The sequence below is a fragment of the Pelmatolapia mariae genome, linkage group LG1 (assembly GCF_036321145.2).
Source record: "Pelmatolapia mariae isolate MD_Pm_ZW linkage group LG1, Pm_UMD_F_2, whole genome shotgun sequence".
NCBI lineage: Eukaryota > Metazoa > Chordata > Actinopteri > Cichliformes > Cichlidae > Pelmatolapia > Pelmatolapia mariae.
Window position 1 is genome coordinate 33,994,264 of NC_086227.1, and position 21,721 is coordinate 34,015,984.

At 39.3% G+C, this 21,721-nt stretch overlaps 1 protein-coding gene across 1 annotated transcript in view; it reads right to left on the bottom strand.

Moving 5' to 3' along the window:
- Positions 1-21,721, bottom strand: part of igf1rb (insulin-like growth factor 1b receptor) — a 66,745-nt gene that overhangs the window by 43,805 nt on the left and 1,219 nt on the right. Inside the window, exon 2 of the mRNA XM_063479614.1 lies at positions 11,249-11,815. Within this exon, the coding sequence (XP_063335684.1) occupies positions 11,249-11,815 (567 nt within the window). The remainder of the gene's footprint in view (positions 1-11,248; positions 11,816-21,721) is intronic.

Below are 21,721 nucleotides of genomic sequence, written 5' to 3' on the forward strand. Positions count from 1 at the left end.
AAGGTGTAAAAACAGCCGCTTGTCTGTCCGTAGTGTGGTTATTTTAAATATAAGAAAAAAAGAGAGAACTTTAAGAATTTAATATAGCCACTACAGTGACTATCAAAACAATGAAAAAATATTGACGTAAACAGTTTATTTTGTGACACGATGAAACAAACGATATCATAATATGAAGCGAAAGACGTTTTCATATCGTCATCCGATATATATCATTATATCAAACAGCCCTAGAATGAAATACTAATACTAAAAATATAGAACAATTACAGTAACGGAATATTTTGGAAAACATTACATGAGAGCATGTGTAGTCAACCATACAATATTATCAAAATTCTTCACTTATGATACAATATTATCGCACTTTTGAACATTTTGCTACATGCCGGTTATTGCAACATACATTCCGATTTATAACCTTTATTCAGCTTATATACACGTCTTAAAAACAATAAATGTTGCCAAATAAAGCAGTCAGTCTGTTAGAGTCAAATTGTTAAATGTTGTCATTGTGTTACTTAAATTTGTAAGTCTTGGTTCAAATTGTACGATCAAAGACATTCCTTTGTTTCTGACACCTTCCCCAGCCTGTTGAATGGTGGGGGAGGCTGTAGTGTTTTATTATAGGCATCCTAGGTGAAGGTTCCGTTTTCTTGTTTAGTAAACTTCCTGCCTTTATTACCCTTTGGTGAGCAGGAGGTCACACAAATGCACCCCCAAACACAAACACACACACACTCACCTACACACACACACACACACTCTCGCACATGCATACACACATATACAAGGGCCCGACACACCACAGGGGGTGTTACAATGGGTGGTGCCTGTGTAAACTGTAACTGTATTCAATAAAAAGGCTGCAAGGAAGGCTGTTTATTTGAAGTTGGCTAGGAAACAGGTGAGGAGCGATCAGCTCCAAGAGTCTGGTTCCGACCAGCCTCCCTTGCTAGCAAGTACAAACGATCGATTGCTGTTCGTCTTGCTTCATTAACGGGAACAAGTCTCTAAACCAGCGGGGCCTGTGGAAGCGCAGACCCAACACAGTCTGCTGTCAGTCTCATATTAGTCTGCGATTGAATGGGGTAAAATGGGCAATTACATGCAATTTGTTTCTGATAATACAGCAATTAACTGTGATGCATTATCAAAAATCACATATCTATTACTGTCTGCAGACAAAAATTCCCATTTAACTATTATTGCACTAAGCAACCTTCCTGCTCTATAATAATATAACCAAAATACCATCACCTGGCAGTGCCATCGAGTTGTGCTAATTAAAAGACTCAACTGTTAGCAACATGTTGGCATTCTGTCTGCATTCATAAATTAGACGCCAATTAATTGCAAACCTTCGGCAATTTCTCTGAGTGTGACTGCAGACAGCCTTCGACAGACTGCGACACTTTGCAGAAAGTTTGCTTCCTGTCAGGCAGCCTCTGCAATCACCTGGCAATCAAAAGTGATCGTGACCGTGCCACATCCTCAACCTCTGGGCAACCATTTAGTTGTGAATTGCCGTTGGTTACATTATGAAAAAAAATTCAATGGAATCATCAGGCAGCCACTGCTTTGTTGTACATGTGAGGACGTTGGTGTTCTATTTCACTTGTGTCACTGAACCATTTGCTTACTCTGAATTAAGACGTATATCAATTAAGACTATATATTCCTGACAGAGTAATGGGCCTGCAAAATTATATCAAGAATCACTTGAGCAAATATTGATTTTGATGATCCCATATAAAAACAGCAGAATGTTAAAAAAAATATATAGTGATACAAATTCTAGGTTTTACTAGCCCACAATCATTTATTTTCCCCATTCATGCTAAGAAGTCAAAAAAGTATTCTCAAAATGTCTGTGAAATTGTGTCAAATAGTCTATGCCGCTGCATTTTTGAGTCTACCGCTACAGGTCACCAAAGACAGAAACTTTCAAACTCTACAAACAGGTTTGGAAAATTGCTTCCATCCTTGATTTTTATCTTGATGTGTACATAAGCACATTCCTTTTGTATATATACTAATAATATTAAAGCACAATGCACACTGCCTCATCAGGAGGGCATGCTAGCTTAAGGACTATAAATATAACCGCTCCAACACTGACACGCCAGGTATGGTAAACTAAGTTAGCAACTGAATGAGCAGCACCGCTAAAGACAATCCTTCTAGTTTAATGTGTAATCCCCTCAGCCAGGGGTTAACAAAAGACAAAAATTCCTTCCAGTAAATCCCAGAAGTCCTACTTTGTACTTTAATGATGTGCTTTCATCTCCTCAGACCGTGCAAAGCACCGGAAAACATCCCCCATGCTGTTCAATGTGTGAGAGAGTGTGTGGATTCGTGTGCTTGAGAGAGCGACTGAAACAACGTGTTTGCTTCCCAGCATGCTCGGACATGGCTCTTCTTTAGAAGCAGCCCATGAGTTATGAAGGAGACAAAAACACCCAAACCAGATTCCAAAAAACAAATGAGGAAGTAAACACAGGAGAATGCAGCCCCCACCCCCCCCACCACCAAACTTTCCCAGAGAAGAAAGCAGGCTTTGAACCTTCTTTTCGCTGTAACAGTTTTATGAATGAGTTCAGTCTAAAGGCACGTCCTTTATATAAACTCTCTGAAAACAGGGTTAGCACTCTTCTCTCTCGTCATATATTGATCCCATGAATGACTGTGTCTGGAAATAAAATGCCTTTGAATACAAAGTGCCGGCTTGTGATCCAGACACATATTTAAACAATAGCTTCCAGATAAGATTACTGAAGCTTGATACAGGGCGTTATCACAGGAGACAAATCATGATGATGAAGTATGATCCTGTGTGGCCGCAATGTTTGCTGCTACAATTGCATAAACAGAACCAAGTTTTGCTCTATTTATTGCTACATACTATTAACACACAGGATTGCACGTAAAGCCTCTGAGCTGCAGGTAGTGGAGTGGCCAGACAACATGCTTGGTCAGCCTGCTCAACTACTCCAGCCATTGGCCTTCCTCACTTAATGAAGCCTAGCTTTACTACCAGCAGACTTTTCCAATAAAGTGTCTAATAAATAGCACAACACGCAGTCTCTGCAGTGAGAGCAGCAGTGCTCATGTTGTCTGAGATCAATTCTGTTTTAAGGCAGCAGTGGCAGCAACTGATGGCCCATTTGCCCTGGCTGACACACTCCCTCTGGAGCCTCTGGTAGACTACTTACGCATCTTTGCAGGGTCATTCGCCACCCTGTCTTTAGTCTAGTTAACAAAAAGGCACGAAGATGCCAGCTGAACAAAAATACACAAGTCATGACTAAAAGTGTCCAGTTAGTCAGGTTCTGAAATATTGTTGCTGGGGGTAAACAGCAACTTAGATGCTTTGGAACAAGAGTGGTGAAATTACCGGTAATTGGAAAACAACAGACTTTTCACCCAGACACCACGTTAAATGTGCTGGCAGCAGTTAGCCAACAGTATAGCAGAGCAGAGGTCTCTGTCTGTCTGTGTCTGTGTGTTCTGCTCTGACCTCATACAGCTGCAAACAAGAGGAATGTGGCCCCGAGTACTAGTACTTTTTACAGTAGTGTTAACAGTGGTTTTAGCAGCAGAACTTGTAGTCTTTGTGGGAGAAGCAAAAGTAATAGTACTAGTTGTAGCAGCAGATGGTTTAGCAGCTGAAGTAACAGTGGAAGCAACTTTCGGAGTGGCACAGGTAAATTACGTACTGAGGCATTTAGGATTAAATTATTAATTTAAAAAATATGCAGATACATTTGCTGTAGATACAGCACACACACACACACACACACACTTACTTTACAGCTGAGGTCTAGTAACAGCCACCTAAGTTTATTTTTCAACAGATTTTAACTTTTATTGTGCACCCATGAATGATCACGGCACTCCTACGCCACTGTTATTGTTAACAATGGTTGCGCAAACTGTAATGAAATGTACTCGCATTTTTAAGTCTTACTGACCATTCAAAGCACTTTAAACTACAAGTCCTATTATGTTAACGTCACACTCTTGCAGCATTTTACTTTGAATGCTTTAATTTAGGGGTGGGTTTCGATAATCGATTTTCTGATTAAAATCGATTTTAGCTTGAATAAAGTGACATCGATTCATTAAAATCCTGAATCGATTTTTAAATATAAAATCGAGACGCCAGACTCTCAGGTTAAACCTCACAAAACCAAACTGCTCAAAAAAATAAAGGGAACACTTAACACAATGTAACTCCAAGTCAATCACACTTCTGTGAAATCAAACTGTCCACTTAGGAAGCAACACTGATTGACAATCAATTTAACATGCTGTTGTGCAAATGGAACAGACAACAGGTGGAAATTATAGGCAATTAGCAAGACATCCCCAATAAAGGAGCGGTTCTGCAGGTGGTGACCACAGACCACTTCTCAGTACCTATGCCTTCTGGCTGATGTTTTGTTCACTTTTAAATGCTGGCGGTGATTTCACTCTAGTGGTAGCATGAGACAGAGTCTACAACCCACACAAGTGGCTCAGGTAGTGCAGCTGATCCAGGATGGCACATCAATGCGAGCTGTGGCAAGAAGGTTTGCCGTGTCTGTCAGCGTAGTGTCCAGAGCATGGAGGCACTACCAGGAGGCAGGCCAGTACATCAGGAGACGTGGAGGAGACTGTAGGAGGGCAACAACCCAGCATTTGCATTTGTCCCTGACCACCAGAATCCCTCACGTTAACTTTTATCGAGTGGAAAAAAAGTTGCCGTTCATCCTCCAGCTTCACTGTGCTAATGTTATGCTAACATAGCTGTGTCGCTAGCAATCACGTAGCACAACATTATATACCAGGTAGTCCAACTTCGGTAACCCTGCAAACGCCACTGCTGTTTAGTTTTCTGTCTTCATTTATGTTGGGAGTGGTAGCAGAGCTGTACGTTTTAATTAGTTTCAAAAATCTCTCAGTCAGAACATGGTATGAAATGTTTAGGTATAAACTAACGAGCTAACTTCCTGTTAACTTCTAACTCCGTTAAATTTAATAAATTCTGTTTTCATGGATGCATGGATGTTAAACTTAATTGTTACACCCGATAAAGCAGCAACGCTGATGATTTAATTAAAGATGAAAGAATTTAGACTGTTTTTAACTCTCAGTGTTCGTTTGACTTTGGGACCTGAAGGTGACGGAGTTTTGGACCCAGATTACTCCTCACTACGGCAGCCGTAATGCTCTGACAATCCATCAAGCAGTCCATCAGCAGGCTTACCAAAGTTGTACTAAAACATTTTTTAACAGATTTCTACACGCCAAAATCGGTTCAAGGTCAGTGAGCACAACCAGAATTCATACATAAGGCACACTCTCGATTTTTGAGAAAATTAAAGGATTTTAAGTGTGCCTTATAGTGTGGAAAATACGTTATACAGAAGAAAAGAATATATCGTGATATATATCGTTATCGCACATGCTTCAAATTATATCGCGATATGAATTTTAGGCCATATCGCCCAGCCCTAATCACGATATGTTTTTTTCATTTCAGGCGATAACGATATATATCACGATATAAGCCAAATAACTATATTTGTAAGATTTAAATGTGCCGTTGCTCACAAGTAAAATGTGAAATAATCAGCAGCTTGTCTTGATTTTACTATTTATTTCCCATAATAAGTTCAACAGGGTAGATGTACTTAAGGAACATCAGACTTTTTCAGATAAATAAAGGCAAATATTGCAAACTACACAAAAGCCAGCCGCTAAAGCGTTTAAGTTTCAAAATAGAACAAACAAAACAGACTACTAAATTGTCAATTCCACTTAGAAACAAAATATTAATTCTAAAAATAAATCTTAGTTTGTTTTACAGAAGAACAGACAAAATTGACTAACTTTTGTCAATATCAAATAAACTGAGAACTAAAAGGAAATTTTCAATCTCTCCTTGTTGTATAGCTTTCTGAACTTTCTGAATCATTTATCATCCGCAACTGAAAAAAGTTGTGGATGATTACTATACCTTTCTAATGTGACGTCGTTGTCCTTGGCTCTCTTTCTCTCTCTCTCCCTCCCGCTCTGTTCCTGTGCTACTGCGAGTGTAACTACCGCCCCTCCCCCCTCTTCCCAGCGCAAGGCTCGTGTGCGGAGTGAAGCGGAAATAAAGTGCGAGAGAGAGGGTGAGAGAAAGAAAGGAAAAAAAAAAAAAAAAACCCACGGGTCGCGATAAGGAGCCGGCTCGCATCGTTCACGTCAAAGATCCGGCTCTAAGAGCCATTTCGTTCACGACCAACACATCACTACGAAATACTACTACTACTACTAATAATAATAATAATAACAATAATAATAATAATGTGCGGCTTGGCACTTGTGCTGTACGTAACAAGTCACGTGACGTGACGCTGCGGCTGTGATTGGTTCAGCTCTGCGCTACTTAATTTGGATTGGCTGTTCTTCTTTTCTTTTTTTTTAAGAGCAAGAGAGAGATGAGGTCTATTGCAATAGTTTAATTTTTCTATCGAGAAAAAGTTATTTCGCAATACATATCGTTATCATTTTATCGCCCAGCTCTACCTCTGTGCAAAGAGGAACAGGAGGAGCACTACCAGAGCCCTGCCAAATGACCACCAACAGGCCACAAATGTGCATGTGTCTGCTCAAACGGTCAGAAACAGACTCCATGAGAGTGGCCTGAGGGCCTGACCTCCACAGGTGGGGGGTTGTGCTTACAGTCCAACACTGTGCAGGACGTTTGGCATTTGCCAGAGAACACCAAGATTGGCAACTTCACCACTGGCACCCTGTGCTCTTCACAGATGAAAGCAGGTTCAAACTGAGCACATATGACAGACGTGACAGAGTCTGGAGACACCGTGGAGAATGTTCTGCTGCCTGCAACAACCTCCAGCATAACCGGTTTGGCAGTGGGTCCGTAATGGTGTTGGGTGGCATTCCTTTGAGGGGTTGCACAGCCCTCCATGTGCTCGCCAGAGGTAGCCTGACTGCCATTAGGTACCGAGATGAGATCCTCAGACCCCTTATGCTGGTGCAGTTGGCCCTGGGTTCCTCCTAATGCAAGACAATGCTATACCTCATGTGGCTGGAGTGTGTCAGCAGTTCCTGCAAGACGAAGGCATTGATGCTATGGACTGGCCCATCCGTTCCCCAGACCTGAATCCCAGACAGATTCCGCAAAAAGACGTAAACACAAAGCGCGGACCCGACGCATCAGAATCTGTGAGCTGTCAGCTTTTTCACCCGACAGCACGTACACAGGCACGCTGTCGGTGCTGAAAGCCAACAGCTCACAGATTCTGAAGCTGCAGGTTTTGTCACTCTCCAACCAAAACTGACTGAACCAGCAGCAAAAGAAGATCAAAACTACGCTTCACATAAACATCGTCATGAATTCCCTCTTACTTTTGCTGCTTTGCTTCCACCGCGATAAAATCACAATTCCTGCACAGCTCTCTCTCTCTTTTTCTCTCAGTGTACTTCAAGAACAGTTTCCCATCTCAAATCTCTGTTTTCTGTATTATTTGCTTGCTTATTAACCACCAGTGTACCGTTGTTCACAGCACTGTCGGCCGCTGTTTTCTTTTCTTTTCTTTTTTTTAAAAAATGACTTCCAACAAGAAAGCCTAATTTCTGCTGTTCAATACCAAAGAAATTTAAACTTTTTTAAAATTATGCCAAATTGCAAAATGCTTAGCTGCGTCTCTAATAAAACCACTTTAACTTTGCTCTGCTTCACTTCAGCACCATCAGGTAATGTTCATGTGTTGATTCTTTGTTTTCTTCTGTTTTTGTTCTACTGCAGAATATTTTAAGGTTATCTACTATAAAAAGCCAGGCCAGGAAAATCTCCTTCATGTTTTTCTGTGTTTTATCCTCAGTTACTTTGGCACAAAGGCATCTGCTATGATGCTTACACCTCTGATGAAGTCTCACAAGTGTCAGTACTGATAAATGATCAGAATTATAATATTTCTGACTGTCTGAGTCAAAATTGAATCTAATCGAATCGAATCAGGACCTTTTGAATCAGAATCAAATTGATTCTAAAAATCAGTGATGATACCCACCCCTACTTTAATTACTTTATGTATCACAACTTTTAATGAAATATAATTTCCTTAGTTTTAAGAGTTTCAATCATTTGTGTTTTGTTAAATTAGTCTTCAAGTGTATAAATAGGCTGGTCCCAGAGTGTCTTAATAGATACATCCAAAGACAAGATAGTAATCGCATTACTATAATAGGGCTGTTCGATATAACGATATATATCGGATGATGATATAAAAACATCTATCGTTTCATTTTACGCTATCGTTTGTTTCATGGTGTCGCAAAATAAACTGTTTACGGCAATATTTTTTCATCGTTTTGATGGTCACTGTAGTGGCTATATTAATTTCTTAAAGTCCTCTCTTTCTCTTATATTTAATATAACCACACTACGGACAGACAAGCGCCTGTTTTTATGCGTTGTCGTTAGCAACAACGACGGTAAAACCATCGCGTGTCCGCTTGTTTATTTTCCACATAAACCTTTCACAATAAAGCTCAAGATCCTGTTGAGACTTTTCAAAATAAACTGAATCACGTGAAAGAGTGTGCAGAGTATTTACGGATGAGAAGCAAAAAAGCCGTCAGGTGCTAAAAAATAAACCTTAGACTCAAACGTTAGAACAGGCTTTTCCCCGCAGCACGCTGTGTAATAAATACTTACAAAGAAAACGGCGGCCGTTAAAACTTATGTCTAAAAATGTATAGTTTCATACATCGTTAAAAAACTCGACTCCAGGTACACGACGTCCAGCTGGAAACACTTCACGCAAGTCGAGCTGCCCGAGATTCACAGAATTTACAGAAAATGTTAAATTTTTGTGATTTATATCGTTATCAGGACGATAGATGTCTTATATCGGGATATGAGATTTTGGTCATATCGCACAGCCCTATACTATATAATATAATTGCAAAATATCATATCGCAGATTTAAATTTGGACAATCAGCATTTTCCATAAAGGCAGCCCAACAAGGGACAATGGTTGGAAATTAGCAATAGCTATAAACTTTTGTGCAGTACATCAGTTTCATGTTTTATACTTGGACTATGTTAAACTGCACTGTCCCTTTTAAATAAAGAATTATTACTATTATTATTATTATTGTTGTTATTATTATTTGTCTGATCTTTTCCAGCTCCTGCAGGGTCTCCCTCTTAGTTATCTGTCAATCTCTTTGTCCTCCAATGATATATCACCTAAAGACACCACATGTACCAGGTTACAAAACTTAAGTGGTGTAAGACAAGCTGAAGAGACCACAAAGTGCCTGCCAGCAGTTGAAATGTCACTTTAGGCATGTGCCGTTGGGCAGCGACAGTGAGCATTATGTGTAGGCAGCTCCAGAGTGTCCCTCCTTTAGTGGCTGGAGAAATGTGCACTGCAGCTGGTGACGATAGCTCCTTCAACTAGAGAGGTTGGAGAACTGGTTCATGTGCCTGACCAGAACAAAGACTACCGCTGCAGTTTAAAGCACTGGACTTAGTTGAGAGACAGCTGATTACTGCATTACTATAAATTGTTATTATCAGTTTTCCTACTGTCTCCACAAATACAATGTAATTTGTGCAGTCATTGTGACATATATTCTGGCTTTTAAGCCAAGAAGACAAAGACAAAATTTTAACTTAATCTTTAAAATAAGGATTCAAGCCCTTAATCACAACATCTCTGAATAAGCACAAATTCAAAACATTCAAGTTTAGGAAACTGGATTCCTAGTACATTTACTAATACACTGATCCAATAAAACAAACATGGCATTGTTGAATGTAAGCGGACTTGATGTATAAAATATTACCCAGTGCCGATGTTCATCAGTGAACCTAATCTACTGTCCTTCATCTTCCTCTGCCCCTTGAAAAACAATATTACTATCTCCGAGTGAAGACAGAAAGATGGCCTTTTATCGGAAGAAACCTTATTGTTTCTGTACAGCACGACACTTGATCTCCTCGCTGACTGTGCAACTCGTATACTAAGACAAAAAAGTTGCTGACTTCATGAAGCAGCAGGTGGGCAGCACGTGGCCTTCCTGCAAGACACAACTTTAGACAGATTGCTTGTGGTAAATTTTCTAGGTCATCATTCATAAAGTACTGAATGATAAAATTATCTTGTACTTTCTCCTTGTGTCTAATGCAAGCAGAGGAAAAGTCTCTAGACAAAGACTGTCCATTTCTCAAGAGGAATGACAAACAGTAAGCATTATTCTCATCCACCTAACACCTCCTCCATCCACATCCATCCATTCATCCATCCGACACATCCTCCTCCAGCTCAGTTCACCTTCTGATTTCTTTCCCATCATGCCCACACGCTGTCAATCCAACAACTCACGAAGCAGGCCATGCGTAGATGTGCTTGTCAGAGATATCTGCATATGTAATTTACCTGTTTATGTGTCTATATCTCTGTATGTGCTGTGAATGTGTTTGATGATCATTACCGTGTGTGCGCGCATGTATACCGACATGCTTACAGTCCAAGCGAGCCCAGTGACAGTTCTATGTCACAAGGCAGAAAACATCAACATGCTGAGTCTGCAGCAAGGCGCCAGTCACCAGGGAAACAATTCAGACAGACACACACGCACACAGTCAGCCAAAACACATCGTCTGAAAAGCACCAGCAAAACAAGTCATCTAAAACGCTGCAGTCGTAAACACAAAATTAAAGGCCGCCTTCGCACTCATCGTAACCAGAGCAGTTTAATTAAGCTCTGTAACCTTTACTCCTTCATCTAGTGTTTTCATTTTTTTAAGGCAGGTGAGAACTACTGGACTAGACAAAACACCTGACTGCGATATGTGAGCTACTGTTTCTTTTTGGAAACATTTTTAAATATATTTTTGTAAACAAGTAAGTATATGTTAGCATTAGACAGACTAGTAGTTCCTAAACCTTACACAACAAAACCATGGGCTGAGCCAAAAGTGCAGTCTGAAATGATGCCACTGTTGAGCTCTGCAGATAAACATCTGGGAAATTGTAATGCAAAGATCTGCAGACAAGTTAATCTTGCATAAAAACATCCTCCCAGCTTTCCTCCTTCCTTGCGTCAAAATACAATAAAGCAGTTAAACAGACAGGTAGGTAAATTCAAATCTACACAAATCAGACCAAAGGCTGCCTGGATGATATTTACATTTTAAATCCCTGATAAGCTTTTCTCTGTAACACTTTCCTTACCTTTTTGGCAATGATTGGAGTTCCAGCAACGGTAGTTATAATTGTTGTTGAACATGGTCTTGCTGCACTGGGGGTTGTTCTCCATGATACCTGGGCAAACATCACTGCACTCCTTCGACTGCTTGTTCCCAGCAATGTAATTGTTGAATTCTGCATCCATGATGAGGGACCAGTCAATGGAGTCCAGGTAACAGAGCTCAGGGTTTTTCTCAATACGGATGGCTCCACGGGTGATGTTCCTCAGGTTGTACAGGCCGATGTCCTTCAGGCTGGTCATCTCGAAAATCACCAGGGCGTAGTTGTAGAAGAGGTTACGACCATGAATGACAGTGAGGTTGGGAAAGAGCGTGCTCAGACTGTCCAGGCCGGATACCCGGAATAGCAGCAGGTAGTCTGTGATCATGGTCAGCTTGGGGAAGCTGAGGGAGCGGAAGACTTCCTGGTTGTTGATGTTGTTGTTTTTGTCACCAATGAGGAGGATCTGCAAGTAGCCCTCCACCACTGTGCAGTTCTCCAGACGCCTGAATTCAGTGATGTCATTGCCAATATCAATGTTGGGTCCACAGACTGCAGGGGAGGAGAAAAAACAAAAACAAAAAAAACAAAAAACAAAAAAATAAACATAGGTCAGTATCAGTTACATGTAACACCTCAGGTATTTCACTGCTATGTAATACAGCTGCTCAACTGCAGCAAAAGGCATGATCCCAGTATTTTTCATTATTTATTATTTTACCATTTTGCCAATAACAAAATTGTGAAAAATATGAATCTTATTGCAGGGAATTTCCTTGAATGTTAAATATAAATCAAATGAAAAACATGAGTGAAGTAGTTGTCCCAGTCTGAAGAAAATTTTCAACCATGAAAACATCTCTTAGTAATCAGAGCAGCTGAGCCATCTAGAGAAAAACGGAACTTCAACAACCTTTAAGTCTTTCCATAACTTAACCTACAGAAACATTGCGAGTTTTACATCTTCAAATAGATATAGTTGACCAGGTCAAAACTAAACTGGGAGTGACTATGGGCTTTCAAGGACAAAAAGGCACTGCAGAGAGAAGCAAAGAGGTCCATCTGATTATAACAAGATAGAAAATGAGGTTTGTGTCAGAATTAATGCAAAAAAAAGCAACTTTTATCCCAGCTTCTTTTTTTTAAGAATATTTAGAAGAAGCCACAACTGCAACTAAAGCTGTATTGTGTCCTTTAATTTAAAGTTCTGGTCAGGAACCAGAACAATTTCGTCTTTACAACTGCATTCTCGGCTAAATCAAAACGGTCCTGCCTGATCTTTAGAAGCTAGACAACAAAACCTCGTTTAAAAATGATGGAGAATTCATAACTCATTGACCCACCCTTAGCAATAAATAGCTGTTAAGAATATCAGTGGTTTCCAGCTCTGCAATAGCGATACCTAAAGGTTTATCCAGTACATTTTTTAAATATTGACAGTACATTTGAGCCGTGCTGTTGCTGACAGAACGTGTTTGCCTTGCAGCTCTCATTTCAATGGCAACTTAACATGGTGTGACAAAGTAAACACTTGAGTCACGTTCGATCCGAGCTTAGGTTAACAGTGCAATAAAGTTTTGATTGCTCTGCTTTGAGATTGTTGTTACACTTGCAGCCATTTATTACAACCACAGTATTTAGTTTCGCTGTATGTTTTTATCAACCCTTCGTAACACATCAACATCAAAGGGTTAGAAACTATTCGACTATCAAAGACATCGTACATAAAACATGTACACCGTGTCAGTTGATCAAATACATTATGCGATAAAATAACTTGTCAAACAAAGGACATAATTAATGATGACAAGGTTTTACAAGTACTGTAGTAACATAACTCTTCATAAAACAAGAGTCTGGAATTACGTGAGGTGAAGCTGTGCTCCAGACCAACAGAATCATGATGACAATGCCAAAAACCTGTATTTAGCAGTTATAATGTTTATGACTTTCAAGATTTTTTAATCAGCTGCAAAAACATGCCATCATAGTCCAGATCACTGGGTACTTTATAATTTGGTTTCTTGGTCTTAATTAAGCCTAAATAGACAACAGCACTGGTATATTTTTTATATTTAAAGTCACACTCCCTTCTTATTTGTGTAAACTCCTAACAAATTCAAACAACTGCTATGATTTGCACATCATCCTCTTATTTTGCACATTGGTTGTGGAATACCCTTTAGAGCACACTAAAGCTGAATGCTGTTGTCTTCCTGGGAGAGTTCAGTGCTCTTGTAAAGTCTTCTGTAACTAAAGAGTTTAATTTCTATTCATAAGGTGGACTTTGTATTTTGTATTATGACTTTACCTTGTCTGTGAATGTGCATTCAAGGTGTACGGATTTTATAATCCATAATTTTGTAATGGTGTTCCTTCTTGGCCAGCTGTACCTTGACCAACAGATTTTAATCTCAAGAGAATTCCTTGTTTAATAAAAGTGAAATGAAATAAAATAAAACCTAAAGTAGCAAGAAATTACTACAAAAAGGCAGTTTTGAATACTTTTATAGGCATTTATTGCCACTTTTGATGCTTCCTGAGATGAGATGTGACAGTCTGTGGAAACCTTTGGTCAACATGTGTGTGTTGAGTATGTTGTGCAAGGTACATCTAGAAACTTGAAGATTGAGTTCAAGGATGATGTGGTCCTACCCATGAGTACGTGAAGTAGGGCGCTAGAAGTAGGTGAGCCAAGGTGGTGAAGTTAGTGTGACTAATGACAAACTGGGCATCCTTTGTACTTCTGTTCTGTTCTTTTTCTTGGCAATTATCTGGGTATACAATGCCCCTTTCCCACTATGCACACATAAGTCACACAGTCTTTTTTTATTTAAATGTATTGGTATCTTTCCATATAAGGTTTATTTATCTAGATATTTTTATATTTTATGTGAAGGCAATAGAAGAAGGACTAATTGATGTCAGTGGGATGTACAACTGTCTCTCTCAAACTCCCTGTGAGACGTGCACATTTTCCACACAAGCTGAAGATGACAACTAACCAACAACTCATTCAAGAGCAGCTGAAAGCAACGACCTTAGGCAACTGCTAATTACCCTTCCTCAGGTGCACCTATAGAAACCTTCTGTCATCTGTAGGGATGGGTACCGGTATCCGGTGCCATTATGGCACCGGTTCTGACATAAACGGTAGTAACCAGACCGAAAAGCAGCGCACATTTCGGTGCTTTTTTTTCCCTGAGATGTCATACACTTTGGATTGTAGCCAATCATTTTACCTTTGCAAGCGTAGTAGGCGGGCCCAGGTACGTACGTTCTTTTAGAGCAGAGCTACAGATTAAAAATGTAGTTAGCAACATCCCCCAAGAACCCGAAGAGGAGAGTCCTGGCCCCTAGCCCTGCCAGTGTAGCAGAAATGATGCAATTGATGATGGCAGCAGCAGCCGTTCTTCTCTGCGTGAGTAGCTTAATGTCGTTCGTGTGTAATTTACGTTGAGTAGGCTAACCACGTTATTAAATGAAAGCATGTAAGGTGAACTAGCAAACACCATCGTAGTTACATGCGGCTGTCTTCTTGTTTGATGGCAGGTACTCCCTTCACCCTGGCCAAAAAGGCTAAAATGACCAAAGAAAAAGAGGGAAACAGCTAAACATGAGAGGTTTTTGGACAAAGTTTGTGTTTTTTTCCATTGTTGAAGCACTGCTTCCAGCCAAGAGTGATACCATATATGCCCTATAGCTGCAGAAAAGGCTAACATTGTTATCTTTTTACAAAATAACAGTTAAACATAAGAGGTTTTTGGACAAAGTGTGTGTTCTCCATTCTTTAAGCACCGGTTCAAGCACTGTTTAAGCACCGGCACCGTTTCAAAAGTACCGGTTTGGTACTGGTATCGGATAAAACCTAAACGACACCTATCCCTAGTCATCTGAACAAAACGGGGAGTGAGCATGGAACTTGTAGGAAAAAGTTAGGGGATAAGAGTAACAGGTTATATCCTCTGAGGGCACACTGACAATAATGGCAATCCAGTGATCAGTTTCCTTCACCACTGTCTTCTGGGTCACCCCATTTTTTACCTAATTTGTGTGTCCTTGTTTAATTTCAGTGCGGTGTCACAGCATTTAAGGCATTTTGGACTCATATATGTCCTTACCAGTTTCTCAAGTAGTTTCACCTTGTGTATGTGAGAGGGGAGAGGGATAAAGTAGAGCACACAGAGCTGTAGTGCATAAGAGAATAGTGCAAGTTCCCCTTAGCTTGTTAGCCTGTGACAAAAGTTTCCCAACAAGTGTCATTTAGCTCTAAAACAAAGATGGACCCCTAATGCCTCTAACCCCCTAAAAGCCGTGATCCATGTCTCGCCCTTTAGTATTCACTACATACACCAAGATGTAGTGAACTACATTATAAGTATTATAACTATTACAAGTATTTACCAAGGGCAGAAGAGAAATGTTAGGGCTTTTGATCAAAGCACAGACAACAAAGGACAGCTGCCAGCCCCTCTGATGAGAACAAATTGCAAAAACATGCATTTATGTACTTTTATGTTCAGTGTAAAAATAGATTTGTTCACATTTGTTTTCTTTTTAACCTCTTGAGAAGTATTTTATTTACTGAGGCAGTCAGTGGGCTGATTCTTTTTAGACAAAGACAACCTCTAAACCAAACAAACTACAAAGTGAAGGATTTATGCTGGAATCTATGTGGAATAAAACCGAACCAGCATGAGGCATAGTTTGGCAAAACAGGTGATGATCGGTAGACTGATTTTGCCTTTCCAACTTTTCCTCTCACTTTAGGTGTGCACAATACTTAGCCTCAAGCCCCGCAGCACCCACAGAAACGCGGAGGCCATTATCACACATCACTGTGAGGAGGATTTAGACTTCAAAAAGCTGGAGGGCACTGAGTCATGGAAAACTCACACCAACCAGCTAACAGGTTGTCACACTGCTACTTACTTTACTGCTGGTCTATAAAGTTTTACTGTACGAAAGCAACACCGAGAGGGGGAGATCGTACATTCCCAGAAAAAGAACTATTGTTTTCTGAGTTAATACATTTTGTGGTTAAACATTAGGTCTGGTGCTACTTAAGACTAGAAAGGAGAGTTTTGTGTTGTTCTGTTTTTTTTAATCTACCATAAAAGCAAAGGTATAGCTATAACAAATGCATTGTTTCACTTTAAACATCCCTTCAGTTTTCTAACAAATCATGTTTTATGTATGATTATCATAAAGAGTAGACAGACGGTGCGCTACAAAGTGATACTGAATAAATAACCCCAGCAAATGGCTCTCTGCAAAATGTCACAGGATCAGTTACAGACAGTACCGCCGATACCAAAATATATAACTCTACAAAACATATGTGGTATTTCTTCGCTGCTATTGAGGTGGAACAAAGTTTAATTTAGAAAAGAACACCATGAACCTTTCTGCTGGCAGAATGTCTTCCCAAACCACTCAATGCAGTTTAGTGGCATAGCATAATATAATATTGGCAATACTGCAATAACCCAGTGTTCCAGGTTTTACTCTGACAATAACTAATCATTTACCTTTGAATGAGGACATGTATTTAAAGTTGAAATCACCCAAAATTGAAAAACTTTGCAATGAAACCAGATCCAAGAAAATCTGGATTTTCTGGATTTTTAATACCTCAACTGAACAAATGCTCAGAGGTCATAAAAATCATTGTATGACACTATCACAATGCAAACTGCAGGCAAGTGATAAAACCAGAGCAAGAGCATTACTTCCCTCCAACTGTAAACCAACTACTTGTTGATAAAGAAGGGTAATATTCCTGCTAATCTTAAAAAAAAAGACAGAAAATGGAAAAAAAAAAAAAAAAAAAAAAGAGTACTTTTCACTTTGGATAATTACGCTTTCCAAAATATGTTGGAAAATATATTAGTGACAATGTCATCCTACGTGACGTTTACAAAAGACTTGCCAATACAAGGGTACAAGTGAAACCAACATCTCCTGGATACAAACCATGAGCTACACACGGAGCTGGAGGTTTCTGTGAACTAAAGTAAATACCTGAACTGAATTTGATTTTTTTCTTTAATTTTGATTTTTAGTTCTGTTTCAGTTAGTTTGAGTAGCTGGCTTCCTTTTTATTGTTTGAAAATGTTTCAGTTGTAGTTCAGCTTTTCATCAGTTTCAATGTTAATTTTTACAATCCCTATTTTAAGCTCCTTATCTATCACAGTCATGATGATTGGTCCACATATAAGGCAAAGAGTTCGCATTTCATATTTTCAGCCATTTGATGAATACAAATTTATTAAAGCTTATGTAAATTAAACCCCACTTAAAAAATGTTGATGAGCTGAGGTCAAAACCTCCTTTTTAATGCAGGAAAAATCTGTGGTGGTTTACTGCACATGTACACAAGACTGGTCAATGTACAGTACCGGTAAAGGCACCAACCCTGTTAACTTATTTGACGGACATATACCATCTATGACAATCTGATGGATATTCTTTTTCCTTTAAGTTTAGAAACTATTTTCTTTATCTTCCAGTTTTAGTGGAAACACTGTGCTTCCCTTAGTGTGTAGAGTTTAAGACCTCTCTAGGCAGGGCTTGAGAGCCCTTGGTGTGATTTAGAGCAGGAAGTGTGCTGCATGATCGTTATGTCTTTCTCTGTAATCTACTTGTCAGCAGGCTTCAGTGAGCCGCATACCTGCTAATACACTTCCAACACCCAGGACTGTAAAAAGACACACTGCCTGGTGACGTTACATCACCACAGGCGGCCTCATCACTTCACCCTCTGTGGCCTCACTGCAGCACCAGCAAAGCCATCTTTCATGGGAACTGCTCCCATCCCGCTTGTGAAAAACAAAAGCTCGTGATCAAAATGTATGTTGTGCGCATCGGCTAAGTGAAAATACCAATAGCAGGTGTAGCAGCTTAATAACTCCCCCTCCCTCTCCTTCCACACTGACAGATTTTAAACAGCTGAGTACACAAGCCTATCTCTGCAGCTCTGATGAGCTTCCAGATCACATATTTACTTTTGATAACCTTTTCCGAGCCGCCTGCAGCATCCAGACTGTCCACAGACAATCAGAGGAAATCCACTAGAAGCTCCATGAGACAAGAAATAGGAAGCAATACAGGCCTCTGAGCTGGTGCTTCAAACGCTGCCACTAGACTGCAGCAAGTCTGTTTACTCCTCGTTTCCGTCCCGTTAGTGACAGACTGCCTGAGGGGCAAGCATAGTCATAAATACTTTTCCACATGAGAGGCAAGGTGAGAAGAAATGTGATGGGAAGCTTTAGGAAAGAGATCACCGGTGACAGATAAAACTTGTTTGGGTTAATGTGAAAGCTCCGTCTGCAGCAGGACTTAATCAGAAGGGTGTGCTACCAATTAAGATTAAGGTGTTGCGGAGGTATGTCAAGCTTAAAATCAGAGTTTTATGTATTTTATTTTATTTAGTTTTTATAGCTCTCTTTTTACCTGGTTAGTAACTAATGCCTAGCACATAGCCTTGTTCAGAGTTCTGGTTTAACATCAGCTGAAAGCACCACCTTTTCACCCTTACTTTTAATCTTTAGCATGCTCTAAGTGTGATACAGACAATCTATTCTGTTCATTCAAAGAATACATTATATGCAACCTTTTGAGCCGTGTCTAATTATTATCACATAAAGAAGCACTGCAGAAAAGGTACAGCAGTGCAAAATGGAGCAGTAATAGGAATTTACATGCACTAAGCTGATGATACAGAAAATAAATGTTGTTATGTGTGATATTAATCTGCTGCTTTTAAGTCTGTTTTACACAACTGGAATTGCAGCCATCAGAACACAGGGAAAAAAATGAATCGATCTATTTGTAGGATATAACAAATAATTTGGCAACTAAAGTGATTTCCACGTATCCATTATGCTTGAATTATGCCTGGGAAATCTATGCCATAACTTACGACAAATCAGAAACCCCTCTTGACCCAATGCATAAACTTCCACGTAACCTGACATGCACCTGACAAATGCCAACAATGACTCTGACTGGTTACAGCGTAGGGTTAACAGAAGATTCCAGTTACATCATAAGTTACGATGCAAGTTACAGCATAAGTTCCAACTTCTGGTTACATCGTCAGACTGTGAGTGCTTCGTATGTTTGTTTGTTTGTTTGTTATTTATTTGCATTTCTTTCTACTCTGCTTTCATCCTCTTTCCTGTTCAAACCCACTTTTCAATCGATCAGCAGTCTACCTATCATCTGTCATCACCTGTCTCATTTACCTGTCATCACCGTCGGGCTGTGTGCTTTTGTTTTATGCACAACTGCGTGCAAGCACACCATATCCAAAATCCTTCATATTGCAAAAGCCAAACACCTAAGCAAAGGCAGTAACCTGAAATCCACTTCAGACCTGACTGTCATTTAACTGGATCAATTTTAAAGTTTGAGTGCTTTCTCATTAGACATTAAAATCCAGAACCCAGAGCCCTCTGAATGTAAAAATAAATATATTTATGCATGAATTCACAAGATTTATGATTGCGCTCTTCCTAATGTCGGATCTGCCTCTGATTTATTTAAATATCCCACTGCTGAGTTTTTTTTATTACGTTTTTCTCTTATAATTTCTGATTGGCTTAAATGACTGAACAGGGCATCGAACGCACCTTCTTTATGTGAAGAAGTTTAAAATAGGAGGTTTAGGGTAACCAAAAACGTTATACCCGTTATCTCCAACTGGGTTTTTAGATTCTGTCAAACTAGCTAACACAAAGAAAGCCCTGCTATGCAGAACTTGCTTCATAGTACACCCTTCATGCCAGATGAACTTCAGTGCCATCTGATACTGTAAATCAGTAAAAAGGCTCAAAGTTAAGCCACACAAGGAACCTTTACACAGCTCCACACCAGAGTAAGAATAAATGCAGGACTTCGATGGGAGAACCTCTCTGCAGCTCTCAGGTTTGTCCTGTAACCAAAACCCCATAACACACAGTTCACAAGCTCCTCACTCTTTCCAATCAACAGAACTTGGTCTGTGTTGCTTGTGAATGTACTTTGGCTTGTTCTATTTTAAAACCCAGACCCTGGTTAAAAACCCACCTAACCCAGCCCTCCCCAGCACGTCACCATGAATGGGATGAATCGGGAAGCCCAGTTTACAGTTTAGCTGGAAACATGGAAACGTTTCAGATGGCAACACATAAAAAAGAAATGTAGGAATATAAATTTATAGACGATTTAACTGCATCAGATTAAAAGGTTTACAAGCTGACAGAAATCGTAAGGTTTATGTGCTCAACCAAGTTTTATTTATTGCGAAAAATCCATGCAGTCTGATTAGCGCTCCTTAAAGTGCTATCAACTTTTCATTAAAAAATGTATTATAATAAAAAAAGACCCCACAATATTCTAATATTCTTATCTGTGGCCTCTTGTCGCTCAAATGATTTGTGTCTGGTATTCATGAAAGCATTTCCAAGGTCAAGGTATCCCCAGGTTTGTTTGACAAAGGAGAATAAATGACTGTACAGCAAGAGGGAAAAAACAAAAAAAACCCAAACTGCATTAGTTTCACTCAGCCCTGAGGGAACATTACTAAAAATTACAACCTATATTGTGAATAACATGCACACAAAACATTGCCTAACTGAATGTAAGGGTCGTGTTTAACCAAGTCAGTTTCAGGTGGACGCCGTTTTCCTGGAAAACTTGAAACGTTAACGAAATATAATATGTTTACACGAAATAAATGCTTGGGTGTGCTTCTTCTTTTTATCCTCTAAATGTGATATATGATAAGATATATAAAAGCTGAGATCTTGTTTGTTTTTCTCACCTGAATGTGAAAATATTATTTCTCAATTTTAGGGTCAAACTATACTCAAAAATTTAAATTTTAAAATTCCTAAAATTCCACTTGTTTGATGGGGTTTTATATTGGCATACCTCCACTTTGTTTGTTCTGATTCATCATGCTATGAGTCACAGCGATGTATTTAAAAACAAACTAAATGAATAGTCGTAACGCTGACTCATGTTTGTGATGTAGTTAGAAAAGCCAAGTAAAATATTAAAACGATCTATTATAATCACACCAAAAACAAAAAAAGTTTTCACCAAGGGTTAAAATTATATCTCCTTTTGTCTCATAAAAATATTTCAAGGTGTAAAGCGCAAATTCCATGCAATAAGATAAGTGTCGGATAGAACAAGATAAAGTTTAGTTATTCCAAAGTTGGGAAATCGCCTCTAAAATAAATTCGACATAACAAACTAGCCTACATATGTAGAAAGCCCCCAAAAATCTCTCAGTGACTTAAAATCCCATTTGAAATGAAAATAAATACAACAACTTAAACAAAAAAATATATATATATACAGCGATTTCAGTAAAATCATCAAGCAATAATACCGCAAATTTAATGTAGAAAAGTAAATCATGATCTATTAGACCCAAATAATGCAAAACTATAGTGAAACCATAAG